Below are 25,450 nucleotides of genomic sequence, written 5' to 3'. Positions count from 1 at the left end.
CTCACAGGGCATATAAGGGGACTCAAGCTTGGCATTCCAACTGCTCTGACATCAGAGGGCTGGACATGTGGGAGCTACACTTAAGCCACACTGGGGAGGGGAGTTGCCCTCTGAGGTTTTCCTGCCTCCTTGGTAACCAGCAGATGGGAGGGACAGCAGGATGGCTGATAGAGTCATCCAGTGATTAGAAACTGGGGTGGAGCGGGGAAGGTGGGGAACTCTGCTCCCACCAAGCCCGGGATCAAGGGGCGAGACTCTGCTCCCACCAAGCCCATTATCTCTGGCTCCCAGACTTCAAGATTTGCAAAAGAAACAAGGGAAGACTGCCTGAGCCTGGGCCAGCTCAGTGAACAGCCCTGCACTTGCCTACTCCTCTCTCACAGGGCAAGATCACAACGTGAGGAAGACAGGGGAGGCTCGTTAGCAGGAATGCACAGAGTTTCAAGGACAAGGCAGAGAGCAAGCAAGAAGCCAACAAGTGTCCTTTATTTGCACTAGAGGATTCATCAAGGAGTGTGGTATGCACGGGAAGGGTGGCTGTATCCTGCATGCATGATGGAGGGTCAGTGAACTGCACATGAAATGTGAGTTTCCCCACAATGCTTTGCTCTCTCACCTACTTAAGAAAATCTCAGGATCTAGCAAGAGAGTTGATTGGAAAGAAGCACTTGCCTGTAAATCTAACAACCTGGGTTCCTTTCCTGGAACTCATGTAAAAGTGTAAGGAGGGAACTGAGCCGACATTTGTTGTCCTTTGACCATCACACATGTCCCGATGTGCTTACTCCAGCCCTCCTAAATTAAATGAAGAGGAAGAAAAGAAAAAGAAGCAGGAGCCTCTGCCATAGAAATAGCTCATTGCCCCCACCCTTTTGCCTTCCTCTCCACTATTTCAAACCCAACACAAGGGTGGGTTCTTGGAAGCAGGAAGCCCTGTAGATTTGCTGATGCTCCTGCCCACTGACAACCTCTGCACACAGATCAGCAAGAAGATGCCTGGGTCTTCACCCCAGATTGCTCAGTAGCTCTTCTCAGGGGACCCCAGGTTCATGCTAAGGAATTCTTAGAGGCTCTTCTAGAATTCAAAGTCAGGTCCAGAGCCTGTTCAGGCCAGTGTGGGCAGAAGCCAGCACTCACTAAGCAAAGTATATCCATGGACACCACAGAAGAGCCTGCACAAGAGCCTATAGAACCAGGGGTTTTCCTAATGTGATCTTGTCTCTGCTTTCCTGATGAGGCACGAAAGCTATGGCTTCTAGAACACAGGGGTGCTAGAATGGACTCGGGCTGGGGATGTCTGAGCAGGGCACCGAGCAAAGGTCTTCCAAGACCCTCATGTCATAATGACAGGTACCAGGCAAAGGCGAAAAGAATGTGACTCCCTTGCCACCAGAGCCTGTGGGCATTTGAGGGGTTACATACATTTCTTAAATGTCCCAGAAAGGATGTTTAATCACAATGATGACATGACATAAACAATAAATACCCTGAAGTGAAGGAGCAGCTTTTCAGGGTGGCTATGTAGGGACTCATCCAGCTGGGGCTGCAGTGTGGTCCCTAGGACATACTGTGATCGTTCCAGGTATAGGACACTGAGGCCTGGAGAAGAGACCACATCTGCCCAAGACAGAAGTGACAGAAGACAAGTTCAAACTCAGGAGGTAATGAGGTTCAGCAGATACTTCAGAAGCTGGCCAGGTGCCAGAGGCCTGGGAGGGGCAGCCCTGGTGTCCAGGCCATGCCAAGAATAGTACAGAAAGGCCAGAGCTTGTGGCCTTGGGCCCCTTCAAGGGAAAAGAGTGAAATGCCAACATTCCTTTGTTCAAAAACTCAACTATCTGAAGGGTGGGGAACGTGCTTTTAACACTTCCTTTGTTTGCTAGTGGAAAACATACACATCAGGAGACCCAAAGTCCCCAAAGCCCAGGCTCTGCCTGGGAAGATAGAACAAAAGGCCCAGGCATGGCACATGCCACCCAACAAGACCTCCTGCCGACAAGAACAGCAGCTGACCCATCCTTGTAGGATCATAGCTTCCTTGAAGCCAAGGAGAGGGATTCTCATCTTGTGGTAGTCTGGGACAAACCTTCCTCTCCCCTGGCTCTTGGCCATACATGAGGCCTCATCTCAGTCATTTCCAGAGGTGAGAGGCTACCTTTGACTGAGCACCCCAAATTAAGAGCACATGCGTATAGGGAAAGTGATATACTCGAGGGTTTCTAATCAACTTCCACGAACCGTTAAGATGTCCTGAAATGCAAGTTCATGCGAGTTACCCAAATGCTGTTGACACAAGGAGATTATCTACATGCTGGGGCTTGCCCATCTGTTGCTCCTGAGTGGCCCGGAACAAGCCAAAGGGGGAAAGACTAAGGGATGAGGTCACACAAGCCATTAGCTCCTAACGCTTGCTCCCTTCTAAGGCCACCCACTCCACAAAAGAACTACCCACCGGACACATCAAGAGCAGACCAACCAAACTGAGCACAGCCCAAACTACCAGCAACTAATCATGAGCTCAAAAAAAAATAGTACTTGGTTAAAACCACCATGTTTGGAGATGGTTGTTACACACTAAGAGCTAACTGATTATATATATATATAGCAACTAACCTTTTCATTTGCATAGCTACATAAATGCCATTTTTCCCTCTGTGTGATAAAGACTCTCTTTCCTAAAATACATTAAGAAAACTATACTTTTCAAACACCTGTACATCTCTCGACAGGAATCCCAGGGAATAAGAATGATGCACTTTCCTCATCAGACAGTTAAAAGAAACTAAGGCTCAAAGGTGAAGTAGAGTGGCTTCCCTACAAAAACCAAATAGCTGTTCAGTGGTAAACTGGGATTCAACTCTAGCTTGTATGAGACAAAGTCATGGAGTTTTCTCCAGCTGTGTGTCCTCCTTCCCTCCAGAGACAGGGTCTGTCACAATCACAGAGGAAGATACTGTCCCCTCTAGACCTGCCCACGACACTCCTCCCTCCCACGATGTAGCCTTACTCCCAGAACTCGATGACAGGCGAGGTGAAGTTGACGGTGCTAAGAGAGACCCAGTGAGTCTCGTTCCTACGCAGGGTGTCCTCCATGCACTGTGGTGTGTTCCAGCTATGGTTGCAGTGGGCCCAGGGCAGATCCTTCTGGAAAGAGTGGAATAGGTAGTATGTGGCCCAGGCCAGGATGACGATGTAGTACACGTTCAGGAGGGACACGATGACGATGGACGCATAGCCAATGCCTGTAGATAGGGCAAGCAAATGGACACGTGTCACAAAGGAGGCACTTTCAACTGAGAGGCACTGGTGTGCCCAGTCTGTGGGACAAAGGGGTCTTCTCAACAGTAAGCAGGAAAGAGTCACAGGATGAAGAAGCAACTGGATAAAGGGACACGTGACTGAATGGTTTGAGAAATGGCAGCCGAAGGAGTCACAGGATGAATGCCGGGACAGGATAATGGCTGTGCAGTTAGATGGTTGGATGGAAACATGCATGGACAGATAGATGGAAAAACAGATGGGCCGAAGTACAAATAGATAGAAATGTGGATGGATGGATGAATGAATGAATGAATGAATGAATGAATGAATGAATAGAAACTCGGATGGATAGGAATATGGAAAGATGGGTAGATGAATAGAAGATGGATAGGTAGATGGATGGATGGATAGATGGATGGATGGATGGATAGATGGATGGAACTATAGATGGACAGATGGATGGTAGATGGATAGAAAAATAGAATGATGAATGGATGAATACATGGAAACATGAATGGATAGGTCTGTTGTCATTCTGTCTTCACAGTGACTCTATAGAGTGACAATATTGTTTTCTAGATAAAGAAATTGAGGCTCAATAACTTCCCTAAAACCACCCAAAGGAGAGAAGGAAGCAAGGCCCAAACCCAGCTAGGTCTCCAGGCTCCTGCATTCTAAGACAGCAGCCAGCTCACTTATCCAAACACCCACAGAAGTAGCCTCAAAGGGACTTTCTAAGTAGTCAGGAACCTGCTGTATCTCCCTTCCTTCTCCCTGCTCCTCAGTGTTGGTGACATGACAGCATGAGCTGCCCTGGATCTGACACTGATACATGTGAGATCTGATAAACCCAAAAGATTAAAAAAAAAAATTAAAAAAAATCTGGCAGTCCCAATGCATACAGACCCTGGTGACCCCAGCTACATACTCACCAGAGAACAAGGGGCAGATCTTCTCCCAGCAGGTGATGCCCCCTTCTGAGGTGTACTGGCCTATGATGACCTCCAGGAAAAACACAGGCAGGCCACTTCCAAACAGGAAAATAAAATACGGTATGAGGAACGCACCTGCCAATGAGCAGAGGAGAGAAGGTGAGGCTGTGTCTGTCACAGTATGGCCGGTAAGGCGCTCACTCCCAAGCCCTCCCAACAAAAGATATCAGAGGAGTGAGGGATTCGAGCACAGAGGCCATACTCAGACTGTGCTGAAGATTCTCTAGGCCTGCCTACCCACCCCACCCACTAATCTATAAGTCTACTCGGTTCTTCAAGCCGTCAGGCTGGTGCCTTTGCCTGCCACTTGTCTGCCTTTTCCCCAGTATCCTTCCCAATAGAGGTTGCTCGGTCTGCTAGACCCAGGTACAGCACTACCTCTTTTCTGGAGCTTTACCCATCTGCCACAGGCCAGCCTGGATTGGCAGCCAGGAAAGTTCAGAAGTAGGTTGGGTGGAAGGCAGGAGGTGGATATCTCCAGCTGGTGGTGGGTGCCAGGGGGAGGAAGACAGCAAAGTATCTGGAGAGGGTGGTCCTACCTGTTTTACACTAATGGCTTCAGCGGGTGAACAAACCATGTGAAATTGTGGGCACCTTGGGTCTAGGCTATCTGCTTTGTTCTGGGGAGCATCTAAGACACTCATCAGAGTTCCCAGGGGGTCTGATACCTACGAGAGGTCAAGAAACCAGGCACTAAGAGAGGGTTCTCCAAAAAGTGGCTCTCTTCCCAGGGCAGCAGGTAGTATGCCTGCCTTTACAGTCATGTGACAGGTGTTTGCCACCTACATTCTCCTCCTCTGGTCTCCCTCTGCACCAGTGAGAACTGTCTCTAAGCTGGTGGCCTAACCTGGACACCCGAGAGGACTCTCTCAGAGACTTCAGGCAGGAAGTCATAACACACACACAAAAATTCAAACCCAAACCCAACAACTCAACCCACTGCAGCTAGAACATCTTCATGAATGCCCTTTGTCCCCACCACCACCCACCTTCCCCTTTACATTAATGGCAAATAATACTGGTGTGCCATTTACAGAACTAGCTTTGGGGAATACATAGGGTAAGGTTAAGAGGCAAATTCTGTATCAAAGATGGTAAAAAAGGGAAGGCTTGAAGGAGCTCAGAGATGACAGAATAAAGGAATGGAGATCACGAACATCTGAGGTTGAGGGGACAGGGGATCAGAGAGGGTAAGGGAGGGCCCTCCAGAAGGTAACATAGCCGGAGGCTAGCACACCACCTTGTTCTCAGGCATGCTGACCTTGTGTCTGAGGTACAGTTGGGCAGGGTATCCCTGGGCTGGGAAAGGACACAGACTAGGAATAGATCTCTCACACTCTGACCCCAGCCTTCGATTTGACCCAGACTCACCTCCACCATTTTTGTAGCAGAGGTACGGGAAACGCCAGACGTTGCCCAAACCCACAAAGCCTCCGGCCACAGACAGCACAAAGTCGATCTTGCTGGACCACTTCTCCCTCTGAGGGGGCTTCCCGTCAGCCTCATCCTCAGGCCGTGTGCCTGGGCTCTTCCCTGGAGAAGGCTTCAGGATGTCTTTGTGGAAGTCTTTCAGACATTGCAGCTTTTCCTTGGTGGCCATCTCCTCGTTTTCTGTTGGAGGCAGAACAACATGGATGACGAGGCCTACTCCAGTGACTTAAGACCAGTTCTAACCTCCCCATGCTTCAGTGGGAGCTTGTCACTCCATCAGTCCCCATCAAAAAAGCCATCTAGAACCCAAGGGTCTCAAAATTCAGGCCCAAAATACTTGCAACCTATATAAGCAACAGGCTTCATTTCTCAGGTACAAGCTAAACCGGAAGCACTGGTGGCCCAGGATTGTCATCCCCAAATATCACATTTCATTCAGCCCATGTCCCATGGACAGTTCCAGACATCTTCCAAAGGAGAGAGAAAGCCTGTCTGCAGCTCTCCACACTGACAGATAACTTTTCCAATTTGAAGTATGAACCAGCATACTCACATCTCAGTTATGCCTCAGTGGAGAGCCTAGTGGAGAGCCTGACCTACAGGAGGCACCTGCTCCCAGGTGAAAAAGTAAAGCAGGAAGATAGTGTTGTATAGGACACAACACCGAGAAAACAGGCTTCATCATTACAGTATAGAAAGTGGACAGTTACAGAATGTTTTGGTAGCAGGGGGAAAAATAAGGCTTTCGTATACAGAATTATACAAGGATGCTTGTGGCAGCTGAGGATATGATGCAGGGGACAAGCAAGTGTGGAACCTGCAAGGAAAGCCTGGGTCCCATGCCCAGACTGTGAACCAGGGCCTGCTACTTAGTATCCATTCTTCAGTCCTGCTGACTCCAGGCTGAACACATGGATCCTAGAGAGCAGGGGTCTCGCTCTCTGACGCCAGCTGGTCTCAGACTTAAGGAGGCCTAAACTCCTGGCACAGTTCAGGGTCACCCTCAGGCACCTCCTGCTTGGACCCCACCTGGGTGGAGGGTTGTACCAGCTGATACTCATCATCTTCTCCTAGTCTCTCCTTATGTCTCTGAAGCTTAGCTGAGAGGCAGTGTCACACCCAGTGGTGGTCACCATCCATCCATACCATCACAGAACACATAAAGGTAACCAAGCACATTAGAGCCCCGTGTCAAGTCAGGGCCCTGTGTGTACTGACTTACACACAACATAGAACAGAGCCGCAGGATAAGACTGGGCTGGGGGCACCTAGAGCTAGTGGCCCTTCCTGTTCTTTTCTGAGCCTCGGCTTCCCTATCTACAGAATAAAAAGAGTGACAGCGAAGGTAGCCACACAGCCTAGGACATTCTTCATTTGTCTTTTATCATCCAAGCGGGGAGCTGACACTGAAGTATCAGATTTCGGAGGAAAAATGGAAAATTTGAAGTTCTCTTACAAAACTGGAAGGTCAGAAACACAGGAACTGTGTTCTTCATCTGAGCACCCACTGGAGTGCATGCAGGGCGTGCTGCTCCCAGCGCACCCCTTCTGGGAGGGTACCTTCACCTGCTTGGCTGCATTTGTCTTCCCACAGCCAACCCTACCTGAACAGCAACTGAGCTGGCCATGCACATACTTCCTAGCTGCTGCATTCTCCACAGCCAGACCATAGGCTTGCGGAGATAAGGATCTGTCCTGTTTATACCACTGAAGCCCAGCACACAGTAGGACATCAGGAAAGTGCTGCTATGCCAACAGAACCTCAGCTCTAAGGTGGATATGGTGAGGCCTTGCGCTAAGGCTTAGTGTGTCTGACAGAGACGTTAAGGTACACAGAAATGACATGTCAGGTCCCCGGGGGGCTCTGCAAGAAGCAGAGGTCCAGAAGCTCAATAACTTCACTTCCCCCACACCTCCTTCCTCTCACTGGCTGGCTTGGGGTGGGGGACCCCAATTGTTTCACTATCTGGCAGCAAGCAGACCAAGAAAGGCTTCCTGGAGCCACTGGGCAGACCCCGGAGTCCTTCCTCTGTCTGGGGGAGCATCCGCATGGCCTTTCTCTAAGGCTCCCCCGGGGCTTCGTGGCTCTGCAGGTCTGTGGCCACTGTGAAAACAGCTCGAGCAGCCAGCATTGTTCCTGCAGCAGGTCAGCAGCCCCGATGGTTATCTGAGCAGCTCATTGTGGCCTGTGGTGGGCGCATAATTGGAGGATGTGGGGCTCCGCTCCCTCCCAGGGAAGGGTCTGCTCAAGAATGACCTGGAGCCTCCAACTGAGAAGGGCTGATCCACCCTTCGGACACGTCTCAGTCCTCGAGACTTCACAAGGTCAGCCTAGCCTTTAAACTTAAGAGAGGAGGAGGAGGAGAAAGAGGAGGAAGAAGAGGAGAGGAGGAAGAAAAGGGCAGCCTCCAGACTAGGGAGAGATGGGAGTGGGATAAGGGTCTCCTTACGTCACTATCAGCTACTAGCCAAGGCTGGTCCTCTAAGAAGGCAGATTCTGATGCCCTGTGGCTTACTGTCCTGACAGCCCTAGTTCTACATTCTGGGCCCCCAGACCTACTAACAAGTCTGTTCTCAGAGAACCCTGAGTATAGAGGGTTCCCATAGGCCTCTGTGTCTAGACTGATATGCTACCTAAGGAATCTATTCCTGGATACTCTTGGGACTCCATATATCTTCATGTCGCCGGAGACTGAACCATAGTGGCTGGGGCCTGAGAGAGGCAGTGCAATGCCTGTCCTGTGGCTGGCATGGTGAGGTCTCCATGGAGACGCCTTGGTCACTCAGGTGCTTCCAGGAGTCTGATCCTTCTTCACTATCCTATCCGTGGGAGTGTGGTCCAAACCCACTTGCCTTTAGAGAACTGGCACCTTTAGAGATGCAGGCACCTTGTCCTTTTTCCTTTGGCATTCTTATTCCAAGACCCCCGCGTGTGCCTGACCAGCAGCCCTGCAATATACCATTCCAGCAGCAAGACCTGCAGATCCACTCTGCACATTCTTGGCATCCACCCCCATGTCCCCGTCACCATGGCAACCTCTCTCTCAGCCAGCAGCCCCTAGCACAGGCATCTACAGCTGCCTCCTCATAGGTCTCCTTGCTGCTCTGCTGTTCCCCCCCCCAGTCTATTCTCATGCAGCAGCTGAAGGCAGCTTAAAAATCACATTCATAATGGACCCCAGCTCTCTGCTCACTGCTAAAGGGAAATGCAGGGCCCACCCCACCCCCTGGCCCTGCTAAGTCTCAAGCAAGACCCTTACAAACCCTTAGACCCCATCCCCCCTTGTGGAACACTGGCCCCTCAGGAATGCTGTAGCTTCTTCTCATGCCCTATGCTGGCTGCTCCAGGACCTGTGGTAGCAGCTTGGTCCCTATAGGGATCATGAGACTTGACAGAGGGGCTGAGAGCCACTTAAAAGGGCTGAATGACCTTAGGCAAGATACTCAGCCTCTGGTCTTCAATGTTCTCATCTGTGGAGCAGTAGTGTCTGTTGTGGGGTACAGAAAAGAAATTAGGGGGTGCACAGAATAGCTCAGAACAGCAAATGGCATGTAGCAAGCACTCCCTAAAATAATAGCTGGTATCATTATTACCAACCCCATGGTGGACAAGGCCTTCAACCCACTCAGGGAGATATGAACAAGGCTCAGCCTTCGCTGAATCCAGGTCACTGGAATGAGCTAGTATCACACAGACCAAGGTTTTCTCTGCCTCTGCCAGCCCTCTGCTGGCCCAGCCTGACTTCCTGAGACATTCTCCCTCGGGTCCACCTTTACAGACTCACACTTAGACCAGTCCACCCCAGATACGATCAAGTGGCCACAGCACAGCGAAGTGAGTCCTTTTCACACCATCTGCCTGCAGCCTGCTTCTCCAAGCCAGGAGCTGTTTCTCTTGGCTCGGGGCCCAGGGTTGTTCGGCAGTGGTGAAGACGCCTAATTTTCATTCTGAGAGATTCCTCGTGGTTACCACAGCTACAGGTGATTAGAATGCATGGAGTTAAAAGCTCCAGGTCTAAGTGTCCCTCCCCATACTGAACACTGTCCCTTTTCCAGGGGTGGCAAGCCAGATGTGGCTGTGCCTGGATGCTAGTTTGCTTGAAGATCGCTGACAAGTTTTGACACACATTGTCAGGTTGACCCTGGGGCCAGTGGCATTGGCCAGATGCACTTTTATACTCTCTGGCCAGGTTGAAAACATCGACACTTAGTATGCAGGCTAACCTATTTCAGAACAGTTTCCCATTCTGTCATTCTTTGGAGGACAGGAAGGGAGATGTGCAGAGGGGGAAGATGGGGTCTCATGTGTCCCAGGCTGGCCTTGAACTCACTAGTAGCAGAGATGACCTTGAATATCTGATCCTCCTTCCTGCTGTCACCTTTCCCTTCACAGTGCTGGAACTGCAGGCCAGCACCACCACACCAGTATAATGTAGTTCTGGGGTTTGAACCAAAGGCCCGGCACATACCAGGCAATGCTCTCTACCACCAAGCTGTTCCACAGCTCACAGAGACTTCATGTTCCTACACATGAAGCAGATGGGTAAGCAGAGAAATGGTAGCCCACCTCAGGCCACACACAGGGGCCAGGGCAGATGGAGCCAGAATCCCCATCTTGCTTCATGTCTACAGCAGAGTACAGACCAGAAGAGCCTATGGAACAAGCATAGGGATGCTGGGGCAGAAAAGCAGCCTGTCCGATGCAGAGCTTACAGACCAGGGACTCAGACACGGCTCCTGCCCCTGTGGCCCTCAGACATCATGTACCAGCCAAGCAGGTCTTGAAGTCAATTTAAGCTGTCTCTACCTCCTCAGCATTTTCCTCTATACTCTAAGACAAGGGGGCACCAAGTTCCAGTGTTAGCATTCCTCTGTAGAACCTTGATCATCTCAAACAAAAGATCCCCCAACTAGAAATGATTAAAATGAATGGCACTTTCACCATTCAGTGTCTCTTATCAAGGAGTCAGGCACGGGTCTGCTTCCTCTTGTGCTTGTCCCCAGCCCACCCCAGTGCCTGGCAGGCAGCAAGTCCTCACAGAGAGCTTGGTGAGAGACTGGGTTGCCGCTCAGGGAGCCTCTGCAGGAGGAACGAGATGTTCTGTGCACAGTGTGAGCGGCTCTCAAAACTGGGACAGGAGACTGGCCATGCCCATTGTACACATGGAGACATCTTAGCCTGGAGGTCCCCTGCAGAGGTGAGCCTGTGGCTAGACCCCTTTGTAGTGTCTCTTCCAGAGAAAAGCCTCCCTTCCGTCCTTTCCCTGTCCACTGCAGAAGCATTAGTAGGAGTAAGCTTCCAAAAGGAGGCCATAAAGATGCTGGGAGACCCAGGGCAAGAAGCAGCCTCTCTGTGCTTCGTTTCCCTCATTGGAATATACTTTAATAATAAAGTAGTAGTAGTAGTAGTAATAATTATAATAAATAATAAAATACATTTGAAACCCATCAAGAGAGTTATAGATTTTCAATGTTCTCTCTATATGTAAGTATGTAAGACAGTTGGTTTGATGATATAGCCATTCTATAACAGATATGTATCTAAAATTCTCATCTTGGGTTGGAGAGATGGCTCAGTGGTTAAGAGTACTTGCTGCTCTTCCAGAGGACCCAGGTTCGGTTCCCAGCACCTACAGGGTAGCTCAGAACCATCAACAAAACTCCAGTTCTGTGGAGTCTGATGCCCTCTCTAGCCTTCTTGGCACTGCACACATGTGGTACACAGACATATATTCAGTCTAAATACTTGTATATATAATAGAACATTAAAATTACATGTTGTATATACCATAAATATATTCAATTATTGCCAATTTTAAAAACTTACAAGCCAGGCATGGTGGCACACACTTGCAACCCCAGCATCTGGGAGGCTGAATCAGTAGGACTGCCAGAAATTTGGGCTACATGGTGAGTAACTTATACTACAAAGACCCTGTCTCAAAACAAAAATAAATAAGCAAATACAGAGGCTGAAGAGATAGCTCAATGGCTAAGAGCACCCAGGTTTGATTCCCAGCATCCACATGGTACCTCACAACTATCTGTAACTTCAGTTCCAAGGAATCTAATACCTTCCTCTGGCCTCTGTGGGCACCAGGCACACCAGACATGCAGGCGACATACTCATCTACATTTAAAAATATATATATTATTATAAAGGAAGAGAAAGAGTTGCATCTAGGCCAGCCTGGTCTACAGAGTGAGTTCCAGGACAGCTAGGGCTACACAGAGAAACCCTGTCTCGAAAAACCAAAAAAAAAAAAAAAAAAAAAAAAAAAAGAGTTGCACGTAATGGTTAATGGTACCCACATGTTCCCTCGGCACTACACAAAGGTCCCCCAGGCATTCTTTTAGTAAACTCCCTTCAAACATGCCTTCATCACCTTGCTGATGGCACCCCATCCAGAGAGGTGAAGTCACTCGGTCATGGCCACATGATGCCTACTTGAGCTGTGAATGGCTCCTAGGTCTACCCAAACCTCCAAAGCCATGTTCTCAACCACTTGTGAGTGTCATGGATGACATCTCTACAACTTCACAAGTTAAAATAGAGCCTGGTGCCTTTAAGAAGCCAGCTACTGGGCAGAAGGGATGGCTCAGTGGTTAAGAACATTTACTGTTCTTCCAGAGGGTGCTAGTTGAGTCTTGGCACCTACATGGTAGTTCACTACCTGTAACCCCAGTCCCCAAGTGATCCAGCACCCACTCTGGCTGGTATGTGGTGCACAGACATACATGCAGACAAAGTACTCATACCCATAAAATAAAACTAAATAAACCCTTTGAATAAATAAGAAGAGGAAGAAGAGAAAGAGGAGGAAGAGGCGGCAGCCAGCTACAGGCTGATGAGATGGCTCAGTGGGCAAAAGCACTTTGCCACAAGCCCTGGAACCCACATGATGGAAGGAGCAAACTGACTCTAGTAGGTTGTCCTCTGACCTTCACACAGCCAGTATGATCTGTGCACACACAAACCCATATACATTCAATAAATATAATTTAAAAAAAATTACAGACAAGCTACTGGGCCAGCTGACAAATTAGGGAACCAAATTCAAGGACAAACAGGGAAGTGAAGGGCCACATGACGTGACAGGCTGGACCAGGGGTCATGGGACTGTGTTGTGGACACAGATAAAACAACACTGTGCACAGGGGACTGCTTCTGTCAGCAAGAACATCTCACAGACCAGAAGTACCCTTCATTGGTACAGTCTCTACAGACTACAGGTACAAGGAGCAGGAGGGCTGGGATCCATTAGTAATGTCTGAGTAGGAGGGCTGTGATCCATTAGAATTGTCTGCCAAGGGTATGCTGTTCTGCTCAGGTTCCATGCTTGGCCCTAAGAAGTGTTTAGCAAGCTCACTGAATCAAGTGAGCTGACAATGCAGCTCTGCCTTTTAAGCAGTGTAAATGCTTCTGTTAAGAGAACATAAGAGCTAGCAAATCTCAGCTTCTGAAAGAAGAGAAAGCACCAGGATCAGGAGTTCAAGGTCATCCTCAGCTATATAGTAAGTTTCAGGTTAGCCTGGGCTACATGAGACTGGCTCAAAAAAAAATTACAGAGAAATTAATTTTTTAAAGTCTTTGTTTTTTAAGTACATACACCTTTAACAGATTTAATCATTCGATCGAATCTTATGGCTTTCATCTTTTGATTTTCTATTTGTGCAAAGAGGCTAAGTCAAGCATGACAACGGAACCATCTCCAGGGGTCTGGCAGGCAAAGGCAAACCAGAAGAGCAGGGAACAGAGAAAATGGGCACCTCTAGGCTCCCAACACCAAAGGTGCCTCTGGGACCGGGATCCCCTGGGACCATATCCTCCGAGGTGTCTTAAGAGATCTGGATCGCACTGGTCTGTTCTCTAACTTCTTTAGCACATCGTCCTCTACACACAAAGAAAAAGGGGGTGACCCAGCCTGGGCCCCTCGAGGTCCACTTCAGTCAGACCACTGCCCAGCTCAGTCATCATAACCCCAGTGAAGGCAGGGCGAGGCTTATCAGGATATATATACTTGGCTCGCTGGCTTGAGCCACAATGGTTTGTCCCCATGAGGTCAACCAGGAAGCTGGCGGCTTTGCTGGCCAGAAACAGAGCACAATACAATGAGCAGCCTTGCTCTCATCCGAGTGAAAGTGAACTTGCATTACCTTAGCTTTCCATCTCGGGGCAGGGTGCCTGTCTACCTGGGACCCGGCATCCCTCCCACTCCTGATCCGGCTGCAGCCCCACCCCTCTGAAGCCTGGGATAGGAGGCTGAGTATCAGAGCAGGGACACTCTTGCCCCAAATTCTCAGGATTTATACCCAGAATCCAGGACACTGGTGTCCCCCAGGACACCAGAGAACCTCCAGATGGAACCTGCAAAATTGAATAATACCTTTTACCAGCTTACAGGGCCAAGAAGATAGAATGATATGGATTCTGGAATCTATAGCCAGACAGTTCATGCTTGCCACCACACCGCCATTAAGCTGAGACTTACCTAGAAGATGTGGGGGAATAGAATTCTGAGGGGAGGGGAAACTATTCACAAAGACAGTCATACTAGGATCTGGAGGGGTGGTTCAGTGGTTAAGAACACCTGCTGCTCTTTCTTCCAGAGGACCTGGAATCCATTCCCAGTACTCACATGGTAGCTCATCTGTGTGTGTGTGTGTGTGTGTGTGTGTGTGTGTGTGTGTGTGTCCAGGCATAGTAGTATATCTCTTTTTAATTTCAGCATTTAGAAGGCAGAGGCAGGTAGATCTCTGAGAGTTTGAGGCTAGCCTGGTCTACATAGCAAGTTCTAGTCCAGGCAGAGCTACATATCCTGTCTCAAAAACACAAATAAACAAAACTTAAAAGACAGCTATACTAGACCTGGCAAATAAACAGGTGGCCTGAGGGTACCAGTGCCTGTGGGCACAGGACCTCCAGGCCAGGTTTAAACTTAGGTTTATCCTGAGTGTCCCACTGTCCCTCTGAGGGGTAAAAACCCTTTATCTACAAGCCCCAGCTACCCTTGAGTCCCTGGCTAGCCCTCCTTTCAGCTCAGGAGGTGAGTCTAAAGGGCCTACTTGGGGTATTCTGTGATCTTTTGGGTCATTTAACCCCAAACCCTGGAGCTACACTCTGTCCCCCTGAGCAGAGCTACTCTGGGGATGGGTGCAAGGCAGCTGCTTTGTGTGCAAAGGACCAGTGGGTGATCTTCCTAAGGCCACTACTTGTGATATGGGGAAGACAGTATCTGTCAGCACAGGGCTAGCACCAGACTCCAGAGATGAAGCCCAGCTCTCCAAAGCTCAGGGTCACTCTTCTACAAAAAACGTGGCTCCAGGCCTGACTTAGAGGAGCAGCTCTCCCTGGTGGCAGGAGGCGGGCTGTGTGGAAACAAAGCCCCATCTGTCACCTGCCTGTCATCTACTTGTTTGGTCTGATTACAGGGTCATTCTATTGTTCCCTAGGATCAGAGACAGTGGGAAAGCAATGCACAAAGTATGGGAAGTTCATAGGAAAGACAGGAGGGGCTTCCAAAGTAAGAAGAGGCTGAGAGATGAAAGACCCTCCCCTCTGAGCTGGACACCCAAAGTCTAGGCTGGGGGTTGGGGGAGGAGGGCCTAGTCACCAAATGTTATTCAGCAGACTTCCAGCTTCTAGTAACAAAGCTAGGCAGGAGGGGGGGTGGGGGAGAAAGGAAGGCAAGAAGGAGGGGAGAGGCAGAGGAAGGAGGAAGAGGAGAGAGGAGGAAGGTGGAAAGAAAAGAGGGGGAACTGATGGGGGGAGGGAGAAGAAGGAAGTGAGGAGACATGACTGCACTATGGTGTCTCCAGGGTGCCCAGGGCCTGTCTTAGAAGCAGGGCTGGGGTGTGTGCACCTGGAGACTGTGTACACACAAAGCTTCAGGGACGCCTCGCTCAGCTCCTGACCAGGCCAACCACCTGTCTCCTTTAGTCGCTAGGTGGACTAGCTCTAGGCTGTAAAGGGGCAGCTCTGCCCCTCCCCCCCACCCCTCTCTTCTCCCCCTCAGCTGAGGAGCCAGGGAAGGGTGAGTCAGCAGGCACCAGCTCCTGGCACCGACTCACCCAGCCACAGGGCTGTCACTCATGTCTAGCAGTGTCACTTCCCCAGCATCAGAGCCATGGGTCTATTGTAGTGGGGGTGGGGCACCAGGGTCCTGGCACAGGCGCTGTGAAGCCCCAGATTATTCCTGGAGGCCTCTACCACGTCCTCAAACTTCCCTTTTCAAGCTCCAGAAACTCAAGGCTGCACCTGTGTACTCTGTGTATGAAAGGGAAGCAGAGAGGCCTTTTCTCTTTTCTCTCTCTGCAGAAATGCAAGAGAAGCCCCAAGTGTTAGTCAGGCCACCTTGTGACCCCTCCATGCTGCCAGGCCCCTAATTTTTATCATTGGTGCTGTCTGAAGCTGTGGCTTCATGGAGAGCAGGCAGTATACTCTGCTCTGGGACCTCAGGCAAGTCACTGCCCCTGGGCCTCAGCCTTGCCCTCTGTGCAGTGGGCGCAATGTCTGGGTAATATTTTAAATACACCCCTCTCCGCAGTGTTCCTCTTTTAATGCTTCTTTCTCCCCCACAGGAAGGATGTCCTTACTTACACCAAAGCCCAAGCAGACCATGGACCTAAAAGCATGGCACCCTCTACCCAAAGCCACCCTCTGTTCTGAACAAAGGAGACACTGTATCTGCCTCCTCACCCCGCCTCCTAGGATCTTCAAAGGATGCTTTCTCACACCCCACCTTAGCTCCAGAGTGCCCTAGATGAGGGACACTAGACCATCCAAGAGTAATGATCAGAACCTTCCTTCACCAGGCAGTGACAGCCAGCCTCCAGGGCAATGGCCTCATAGCCTCTCTCACCACACCACCAGCCTGTGCTCAGCTGTCTGTCACTCACGCCTCCCACTGAGAATCCTAGCTGCTTCCTGACGTCAATCACAGTAAACACATCAAAGAGTGTCAAGGGGCGTGCTGATACACAGCACAGGCATAGCCTGCAGAGCCACAAGGCAAAGCCTGGCGACAGACACACACTTAGAGTGTGTGCCGAAGAGAGGAAGGATGACCTGGAACCTGTTCCCAGCCGCAGAGCACAGCTTCCCCAAGAAGATGAGCAGTCTTTTCTTTGTTGTTTTGGAGAGCCCCAAATCTTCACTTCAGTTTCTATCACACAACACATTTCCTGAGTAGCTAGCTCTCCGGGTGACTCTGTGGTGAACCTGCTGTGGTGTTTCCCCAAAGGCTTGTCAAGTACCAGGGAATTCACTTGGAAGCTGCATGGTAGGGGCCATGGAAGCACACCCAGATACAACCAACCCCATTCTGTAGGTGAGGAAATCAAGGCCATGGCCCTACCACACTCTATCATGGGTAGCCCAACACGATGGCCACAGGAGACTCCAAAGAGGGAACTGGAGGGAGGTGGGGGGAGTGGGGACACTCCTAACACCCCCACCCTGTGGAGATAGTAGGTGCCAGAGGCAGAGAATAAACTCCCATTGCAAACCTGGGTGCACGGGAGTCATATCTAACTCTGTCAGGCTGACGGACGTTGGTGCAGCGGGTGGCGGTGGCAGCGGCTTCCAGGGCTACAAGATGGTGCCTAACACCAGCTACTGCTTGGCTAGAAGAAAAACTCAGCATTAAAATCCATGTGGGGAGTATCTGGAGGCTGACACAATCAGCTGTCTTCCTCCATGCACAGGGCATCTCCCAGGGCAACCCCCCCGCATTTGCCTCTCCGCTGCTAGCCCACATTAGCTCTTGTGATGCCCACTGAGGGCACAACACTGCCTTCTCATGACCTGCCACTTAGGTGGGCATCACAAGATGCAGACACACTAGCTGCTGAAAACTTCTTGGAGGCATGGCATCCACCACCCCACTTCTAGCAGACTCTGCCTGGCAGCCAGGTCAACCCCAGCTCAAGACAGTGAGTCCCAGCTCCTGCAGAGCTCTCTCTGAACTTCACCCAGAACCTAAAGGTCACCGGCTCCTTCTGTCCAATCCTGGGTGGGTAGGTGGGGACCCCTTTTTGTAACCCAGGACCGCCACATTCTCCTGGCATTCCCCATTTCGAGCCCTGTGTGCTTGGAGCACCGATGTTTAAGGGTATTCCACCTAGACTGGAAGCCTTCTGGTGCATCTCAGATCCTGCTACAGATCCTGCCCCATCAAACCTAGCATTCACCAAGAGCTGCACTCTGGTCCAGAACTGAGAAACTTTGGGCAAAGTTTCAAGATCTGTTTGAGAAGCCTCAGTGTCTCAATCTTTTTTTTTTTTTTTTTTTTTTTTTTTTTTTTTTTTTTGATACATTGTTTCACTGTGTAAGTCCTGGCAGGCCCAGAACTCATCATGTAAACCAGGCTGGCCTTTGAACTCAGAAATCTCCATCAGCTTCTACCACTCCCAGCCAGCCAGCTCTTGGCCTGATAGTCTGTAGAACCCTGAGACAGAATCCAGAGTGTGAGTACCTAGACCCATCTGGACCTATTGACTCAAATCTTTAAGGTGGAGCCCAGAAATCTCACCTGTTACATCCGCTTCCCAGGAGTCTTAGAATCAAGGGAAGCTGAGAAGGGTGGGGCTGTGACCTGGGAGGCGCTGGATAAAATGTCAAACAAAATTGACCAGTGGAAGAGCCGTTGGTTGGCTGATGCAGTGCATGTGTGCCAGCCTGAATACACTGGGGGTCTAGCAAAGCCAGAGGCCTTTCAGAGACCCTTCTGTGGCTGCTCCTCACCATCCCACTCCTTTTATTTCACAAAGAGAGAAAACCAGGCTTAGGGAAGACACAAGCCCTGGTCCCAGGTAACCCAGCAAGCTTTCAACTCTAGACAAGACCAACACACTTCATCTGTCTTCTTAACTGGGAGGAGTTTGAAAGACAAAGGCGAGGGCTGGCGGGTTGACTTCTGAGGCCTAAACACAAAGTGTCACAGGCCACACCCAACCACAGTGGGCAGCCATGGATACAGAAGGTCCCCCTCAACTCAGCATCCTGAGAAAGGCACAAATTAGCCATGCTAGCCTCTCACAACCAGCACTGTGCCACAGGGACATGTCTGGGATTTGTGGAAAAGGGAACACAGTTTTCTACAGGGGTGGAAACAGAATACTCCCAGCCAGAGAAATACCTGCCATGGGATGCCAACAGTAAGGCAGACCTCGAAGGCCTCAATCTCCATTGCTGAGGCCAGACTGCCTCTCACTGGAGTGAGGTTTGAACCAGCTGGCTGGGAAACCCACAGCCTGGAGTTATAAAGCCTCACTGTTCCTCCCACACACAGGCACATAGGCACAGCAGAGAGAAAGAAAAAGAGAGAGAGAGAGAGAGAGAGCTCACAACGCAGTCCCTAGAGAATGGCCCTGTTGAGTAGCACTCCTGGAATTAGATGAACCCTGGCACTGCAGGATCTTCAGAGCCCCAGCTGACAAGACAATGACAAAAGTGACTGACATTCTCCCTAAACCTCTGGCAGCTAGGACTTAGGCACAGCCCTGCTGAGTGTCCAGTTGGATCTCTAGAACCACTGGGCTCAAACATGGGATGTCTCTGTAACACCCCACCTCCTCTGCTGCCCCCCTCTCTCCCCCTTCCTCGTCTACATCAGTCATTTTCAATCCACTCAGGGGAGCTTCCCATTGTGGATGGCTGAGGACAGTAGCGATCACTGCTTCTTACTCTTGTCTTCCCGAGGACTTTTGCCCCATGGCTGTGTAAGCTGATGACCAGTGTCCATCTGGGACAGCATCACCAGCTGGTACTATTTGTGAGACAGAGTCCTTGCCTTTTAGCATCTCAGGTTTTTTCCTGCTGTGCTGGAGATAGTAGTCCAGGAGTTCAAATGCTATGTACTTAGCCACTGAGATGTACCCCAGCCCATTCTTAATGTTTTGCTATTAAAAATGTTTTCTCTTTTACATCATGACATCATGGTGAAAATAACTTGCATTCTTTAAAAAAGCAAACAAACAAACAAACAAAAAAAAAAACTCCATGGGCTAGAGAAATGGCTGATAGTTTAGAGCACTTTCTGTTCTTGCAGAGGATTAGAGTTTGGTGGCTCCCAGACATCTGTAACTCCAGGTCCAGGGGATCCAATGCCCTCTTTTGGCCTCTGTGGGCACTGCATCCATGTGGTACACATATATATATAAAAAGGCACACATTCAATAAACCATAAAAAAATCATCTCCATCAGGGGCTTATCCAGTGGCAGCTTTGCCTAGTATGTGCATAGCCCCTGGTTCCATCTGCCCTCAGTATAACACTAAGAAAGAGAGAGAGAGAGACAGAGACAGAGACAGGCAGACAGAAAGAGAGAGAGACAGAGACAGAGACAGGCAGACAGAAAGAGAGAGAGAGACAGAGATACAGGGAGAGAGAGTGGGGGAAGGAAAGATGAAGGGGGAGGGAGAGAGAGACAGAGAGAAGGGGAAAAGGAGAGAGGGAGGGGAGAGAGAGAATGAGAGAGAGAGAGAGAGAACAAGAGCACACACGAGAAATAAGATGTCTTTTAGTGGAGCTAAAGCTAGAAAGGGAGACCTCCTACCACCATCTCTAATCACCATGGAGGCCCTGGCAATTCACAGTGGGATATACTCCCAGGCATCCCAATATATTTCTGGCTTTCCTCCATCTTCAATGCTACCTCCTCAGGGAAGCCCTCCCTGCCCAGCCTACACCCATCTCCCAGCAATGAGGCTCTGGTTCCCCAACAGTAATCCTGTACCTTCTCCCGTAGCCTCAGATTACTTTCTGTTCCAGGCGGGGGCTGGGTCTGCCCCAGGTGCACTGAGAAAGACCTGGGTTTGCTGTAGTCATAGCAACCTTTTGTTCCTCTAATTCCAACTGTTTTCCTATGGTTGAAATAATAACTGCAGCTGACATGTGGCCACACAGCTCTGGATGCTTTATATAATTCCACCTAATAACAGTTGTTTTTAATCAGGCTAAATATTTCCCTTCTTCCCTTAAACCCTTCTCTGGCGATTGCCGCCGCTCACTTATCTCCTAATTAGTCCAAAGGCAATGAGACGTCAGAACATCTTAGCCTGCAGGAACAAAAGCACTCTGGAAATGTCATATGCACACCAAGAGACACCTGCCTGCTCAGCCAGTACATGCCAAAATGCCTGGCTGTAGGTATCCAAAACCCTTACCGGCCAGTGAGATGAGCACCATAGCCCCACTTTGTAGATGCCCAACCAAGGCTCAAGAGGTTAAGCCGCCAGACCAAGGTTTACACACGCAGGAAGAAGCACACTCTGGAGTCTTGGATCCTTAACTGCTGAGCTCAGGATTGTTTCCAGGTTATCACCTTTAACACCACAAAGTCCTACCCCCTTCAACTTGGCACAGGAGAGTACTGACAGTGGCAACCTGCCCCCCTGCCCCCAACACACACCAAGTTAAGAGCCCAGATCTCCAGAGCTAACCCAAATCATAATTGCCTTCTCAGGCTGGATGCAGCCACGTGGTGTGGCAGCTATGTGGCAGATGGCAGGGACAGCAGCAACAGACATGCCACACAGACCTTGCTAAGTGTTTTTCAGGTGAGCGTCAGGGATACCAGCTGTAATTGCTAAATACCAATCCCTCCAGTTAAGAGAGAGGGCTTTTTTTTTTTTTTTTTTTCCCCAACCATTAAGTTCAACCAGGAGGCCAAAGTCCAGGGAATGGATACTCTCTGTGACTATCATTGGTGGAGACAGTCAACTCCTGAGTCTGGCCCAGTGCAAGCCATTTCCACAAGCTGACAGCCCCTCCCCACCCCCTGCCTGCCCCAGCAGCACTCCTGCCCCTCACCTTTCCTGAGCTGTCATTCTCAAGGGCTCGCCACTATGACTCCAGTGTCCTACCCTCTGCAAGCCAAGGCTTAATCAGCTTAGTTATCATGTATACAGCCTGGGCCACCCCCAAAAAAGGTCTCCTTTTCCTCCGTGGGGCAAGGATACCTGCGATTCAGGCCACCACTATAAATAGCCCCTAACTCCATCCTTTTTAATTGACTCATCTATTTATTTGGTCAAGGAGTTCCTTCTGACCTCCCCCCACCCCCACTCCGTGGCCGAGTTCTACATTAATACTGGTGTCATGTGACTGATGGCTGGAAAGGAGGGTCCCTCCCCTGGCTTCTGCAGTCTTATTCTCTGAAGTCCATAGCGGAAGACACTGCCTTTTGAGAGTCTGGTCCCTAAATCTACTGGCCTCCTCCACTGCTTCACCTAGATTTTAATTGGAATTTAATGGGTCACTGCTGACCTCAGGACCCTGGCTTCTCCCAGAGGGCCTCAGTAGCACCACCTACTAAATGGACCGTCTTAAATTACACAAGGGAAGGCTGGAGGAAGGGCTGCAGCACAGGATCAGATTTGCTCCAGGAGACATAACACACCCTCTGCCCCAACCAGCTTTTATTTCTCGAGCTTTCCAAATAAGCAGTGACCCAGACCAGGCCCTTCTCAACCCCACCAAAGGAAGAAACAAAGCCAGGACTGGTGGTGTGTCCCTCGGGGATAACACCAGATCTTCTGGTTCTCCATCACGTGTAAAACAAGGAGCTTTAGCAGACTGGTTCTCTATGGTCAACCCCCAAGCCCTGTGGAATGTCTGACTAGGTGAGACTCATCAGAACTACGTTTCTCCCAAGACCTCCAGTCACTGCGTTAGGGTGAGAGCCCCGCTGTGCCTTTTCTCTCATGGATACCCATCACCAAAACATTATGGCCCCTACTTGGAGCTACAGAATATGGCCACTGGTCCCCAGGGTCTGGTTCCCCTAAGTGGAACCAAATCAACAAATGGATACAACATACAGCTCTGAGGTCACCAGATGAGAGTCTTTTCTCTACTGCCCTTCCCCGCCCCTGCCGAGAAGAGACACCAGGCCAAGACTTAGCTTCCTGAAAGTCGCTCATCACTTTCACTCTCGGCCACACCAAGCATTTAGACACGCTGCTTCCTCTATGGGCAATGCTCTTCCGGGCTTCTGCCCACCTGTTGCTTAAGACCTCCAGAAATAGTCTGAGTGTCCAGAGCATCTCTACAGAGATGAGGCTCAGTGCGGGAGTGTTTGCCTGGCTGTGGCAAGCTCTGGTTTCTATTCCTAGCACATGTGCACAGGCACACATAACAAGATAGCTTCAGATTCCCATGGCCCCAGGAATCTCCAGGCTGAGGGGGGTCTATCAGTCACCTCTGAGTCCCTGGGATACAGGGACTGAAACACTGAGAAGACGACTACATTTGTTTCTTGAGACAGTCTCATGTAACTGAGGCTGGCCTCAGTTTCAATGTGACGCTGAGGGAAGCCATGAGCTCTGCACCTCCCAGGAGCTGGAAGTGCAAACAAACACACCCACAGCAGCGAGAGTCCACAGCTTTTGATGACTGAGGACCAGACTTTCGATTTTCATTTTTCATATGCTTCAGAGAGTTTCCCCCGGTTTCCCCTGCCACCGAGCACTCTTGGCAGCCGTGGTCTTTCCCCGGGATACCAAAGCTAGAAACAGATAAAAGGGTAAATTTTCTCAGACTGAAAAGGACAAAGACTAAGGGAAGGTCAAGATCCTGCCCCAAGCAGATCAGGTGAGAAGCCGAGGTGACATTTCTCCTTGTCCATAGGACCCAGGCATCAGTCAGCCTGGAAAAGGTTACTCTGTAAGAGCTGGGTGTGGTGGCTCACACCTATAACCCCAGCAGTCAGGAAGATGAGGCAGGAGGATCACTGTAAGTTCCCAAGCCAACCAAAACTACACAGTAGAACCCTGTTTCAAAAGCCAAGAACAAAGGCCACTCTGGTTCTGTCTCTTTTAGGATGACAGATGTCCCTGAGCGTCTGGTTTATTACATGTGGCAACCCCCTCCCCCCAATGTCCTGTGACCATTAGACAGATGCATTAATAAGAGGCACATGCTTTTAAAACTACCAAACTCAGGGGCTGAATTAAGATCATTTGTCGTTCTTGCAAAGGACTCACAGAGTGGCTTACAGAGTGATACATGTGAATTCTCATGGAGTCAGTGCCCTGTATTTTACCTGGCAACCTTATCCAGTGTCTCAAAGGATCCCTGTGTTATCCATACCCCAGCACAAAACACAAAGCACAGTATGAGAATTTGAATACTCAGGCTGCCTGGTGTGAAAAACAAGGTGTCATACTCTCCTTTCCCAAGTTCCTCCTTCTCTTCTTCCCACCCCCCACAAGACAAGAGAAGGCCCTGTAAGAGGAATGAACAAGGGCCCCAGATAAAAAAATCACGTTAGAAAACAGCAAGAACAAGAGTCCAGGGATGAAGGGCAGGGGTGCAGGGATGGTTAACAGTGGGGAGATAACTGTAGAGGCAAAGATTCAGTCTAGAAAACGATGGGCAGAACAATGCCAGCCAAAACAAGAGTGGGATTGGGAGCTGTGACCCCTAGAGGTGTCCCACTAAGCTACCAAGCTGGGGCTGAGCAGGGATCAGGACCTGGGCAGGATCAGTGTTTCCTTGTGCTCCACAGATCTCACAGGGCAAGTGGTTTACAGACAAGAATACTTGGCACAATGAGGGAGGAGCTCCTTGTACCATAGCATGCAGCCTCTAAGTGACAGTGGGGCTTCATATCTGCTCATTTTCACTCCAAAAGCCTATCTGGAAACATGTGACCCATCTCCTCTGTTTTCATGGGGCAATGGGGCAAAGAAGCCCAGAGAGGTGGGGCAGCTGCCTAAGACCCCTCTGCAAGTCGGTGAAAAAGTGGAGGATCTCCTGCAGGGGAGTCTGAAGCCAGCTCCCTCTGCAGACCAGGTTAATAATAGGTGAACAAATAGAAACACCTTCCAGAAACTTCTCTCAAGAGTGGAGAGCACCTCTGATCTCCAAGAGATTGTTTGTTCCTGAAGAGACCTTTTCCTTGACAGAATTCCTGTTTGACCCCTGCTAGGACCAAGCACCAGGACAAAAAGCTTGACCTGAGGCACTGTCATTGAGGCCCAAGCTTTCTGGCCACAAATATGGCCAGGATAGGATGACCTATTGGCCCTGGCATTTATGAGGAAACCCATGTCCCAGCATGGAAAACAAGAGTCAGAGACTATCACTGCCTTCTGGGGCCTCAGTTTTCCCACCTGTGACATGGGGTAGGTAAGAGCTATCTCAGATGACTATGGGAATGCCAAATGCAGAAAGCATTGTGAAAACTAGAGCTCTGCCTGTGTGTCCTGATTTCTCCAAAACAGCAGAGCCCAATCATACCAGCAGCAGGAAGGTGCAGCAATGACAGCTACTGTTTATTGAGCAATTACTATATGCCCGTCACTGTACCAAAAACTTTTGTTTTTTTTTTTCTTTCCTGATCCTCCCAGAAGGCTGTGATGCATGACTTCATGCACGTTTTGACAAAGGCCACACATGGTAGGAATGGATTTGGGGTCACTAGAGGGTAGAGTTTGGTTTTAACTTCCCAGTGTTGATGGGTTTTTGGTTTTGATTTTCTGGGATTTTCTAGTCTTCTCCCAATCAGAAGGGCTGGGTAGGAACAGGTCTAGGGTCAGATGCTTTAATTTTTTTTTTTTCTCTGAGGCCCCAAAGGCAGAAGTGTCCCTGGAGCAGGGCTGCCACTTCCTCCTAGTAGCCCAAAGCTGTCACTGATGTCAGTAAGAGCATCAAAGAGTACGGTCTCTGGAGAACCTGAGACTCGACATTGGGAGTCTGCACATCTTTAAAATGGATAGCCCAGAAGAGAAGCGCATCTAAGTAGATGAATTTGAGGCGA

General features: G+C 49.8%; 1 protein-coding gene across 4 annotated transcripts in view; it reads right to left on the bottom strand.

Annotated features, from left to right (window-relative positions):
- Positions 1-25,450, bottom strand: part of Slc6a6 (solute carrier family 6 member 6) — a 71,355-nt gene that overhangs the window by 26,251 nt on the left and 19,654 nt on the right. For 2 of the 4 annotated variants that reach the window (XM_034511534.2, XM_076940122.1), the window contains 4 exons: positions 17,193-17,309; positions 5,625-5,864; positions 4,194-4,328; positions 3,008-3,242 (listed from right to left, as the gene is read on the bottom strand). In XM_034511534.2, the coding sequence (XP_034367425.1) occupies positions 3,008-3,242; positions 4,194-4,328; positions 5,625-5,864; positions 17,193-17,211 (629 nt within the window). In that variant the 5' untranslated portion in view covers positions 17,212-17,309. The remainder of the gene's footprint in view (positions 1-3,007; positions 3,243-4,193; positions 4,329-5,624; positions 5,865-17,192; positions 17,310-25,450) is intronic. The other 2 variants (XM_034511535.2, XM_034511536.2) reach the window with 1 other exon arrangement.

The sequence above is a fragment of the Arvicanthis niloticus genome, chromosome 9 (assembly GCF_011762505.2).
Source record: "Arvicanthis niloticus isolate mArvNil1 chromosome 9, mArvNil1.pat.X, whole genome shotgun sequence".
Taxonomy (NCBI): Eukaryota; Metazoa; Chordata; class Mammalia; order Rodentia; family Muridae; genus Arvicanthis; species Arvicanthis niloticus.
Note: the sequence above shows the minus strand (reverse complement) of the source record. Positions and strands in the feature narration are given on the sequence as shown.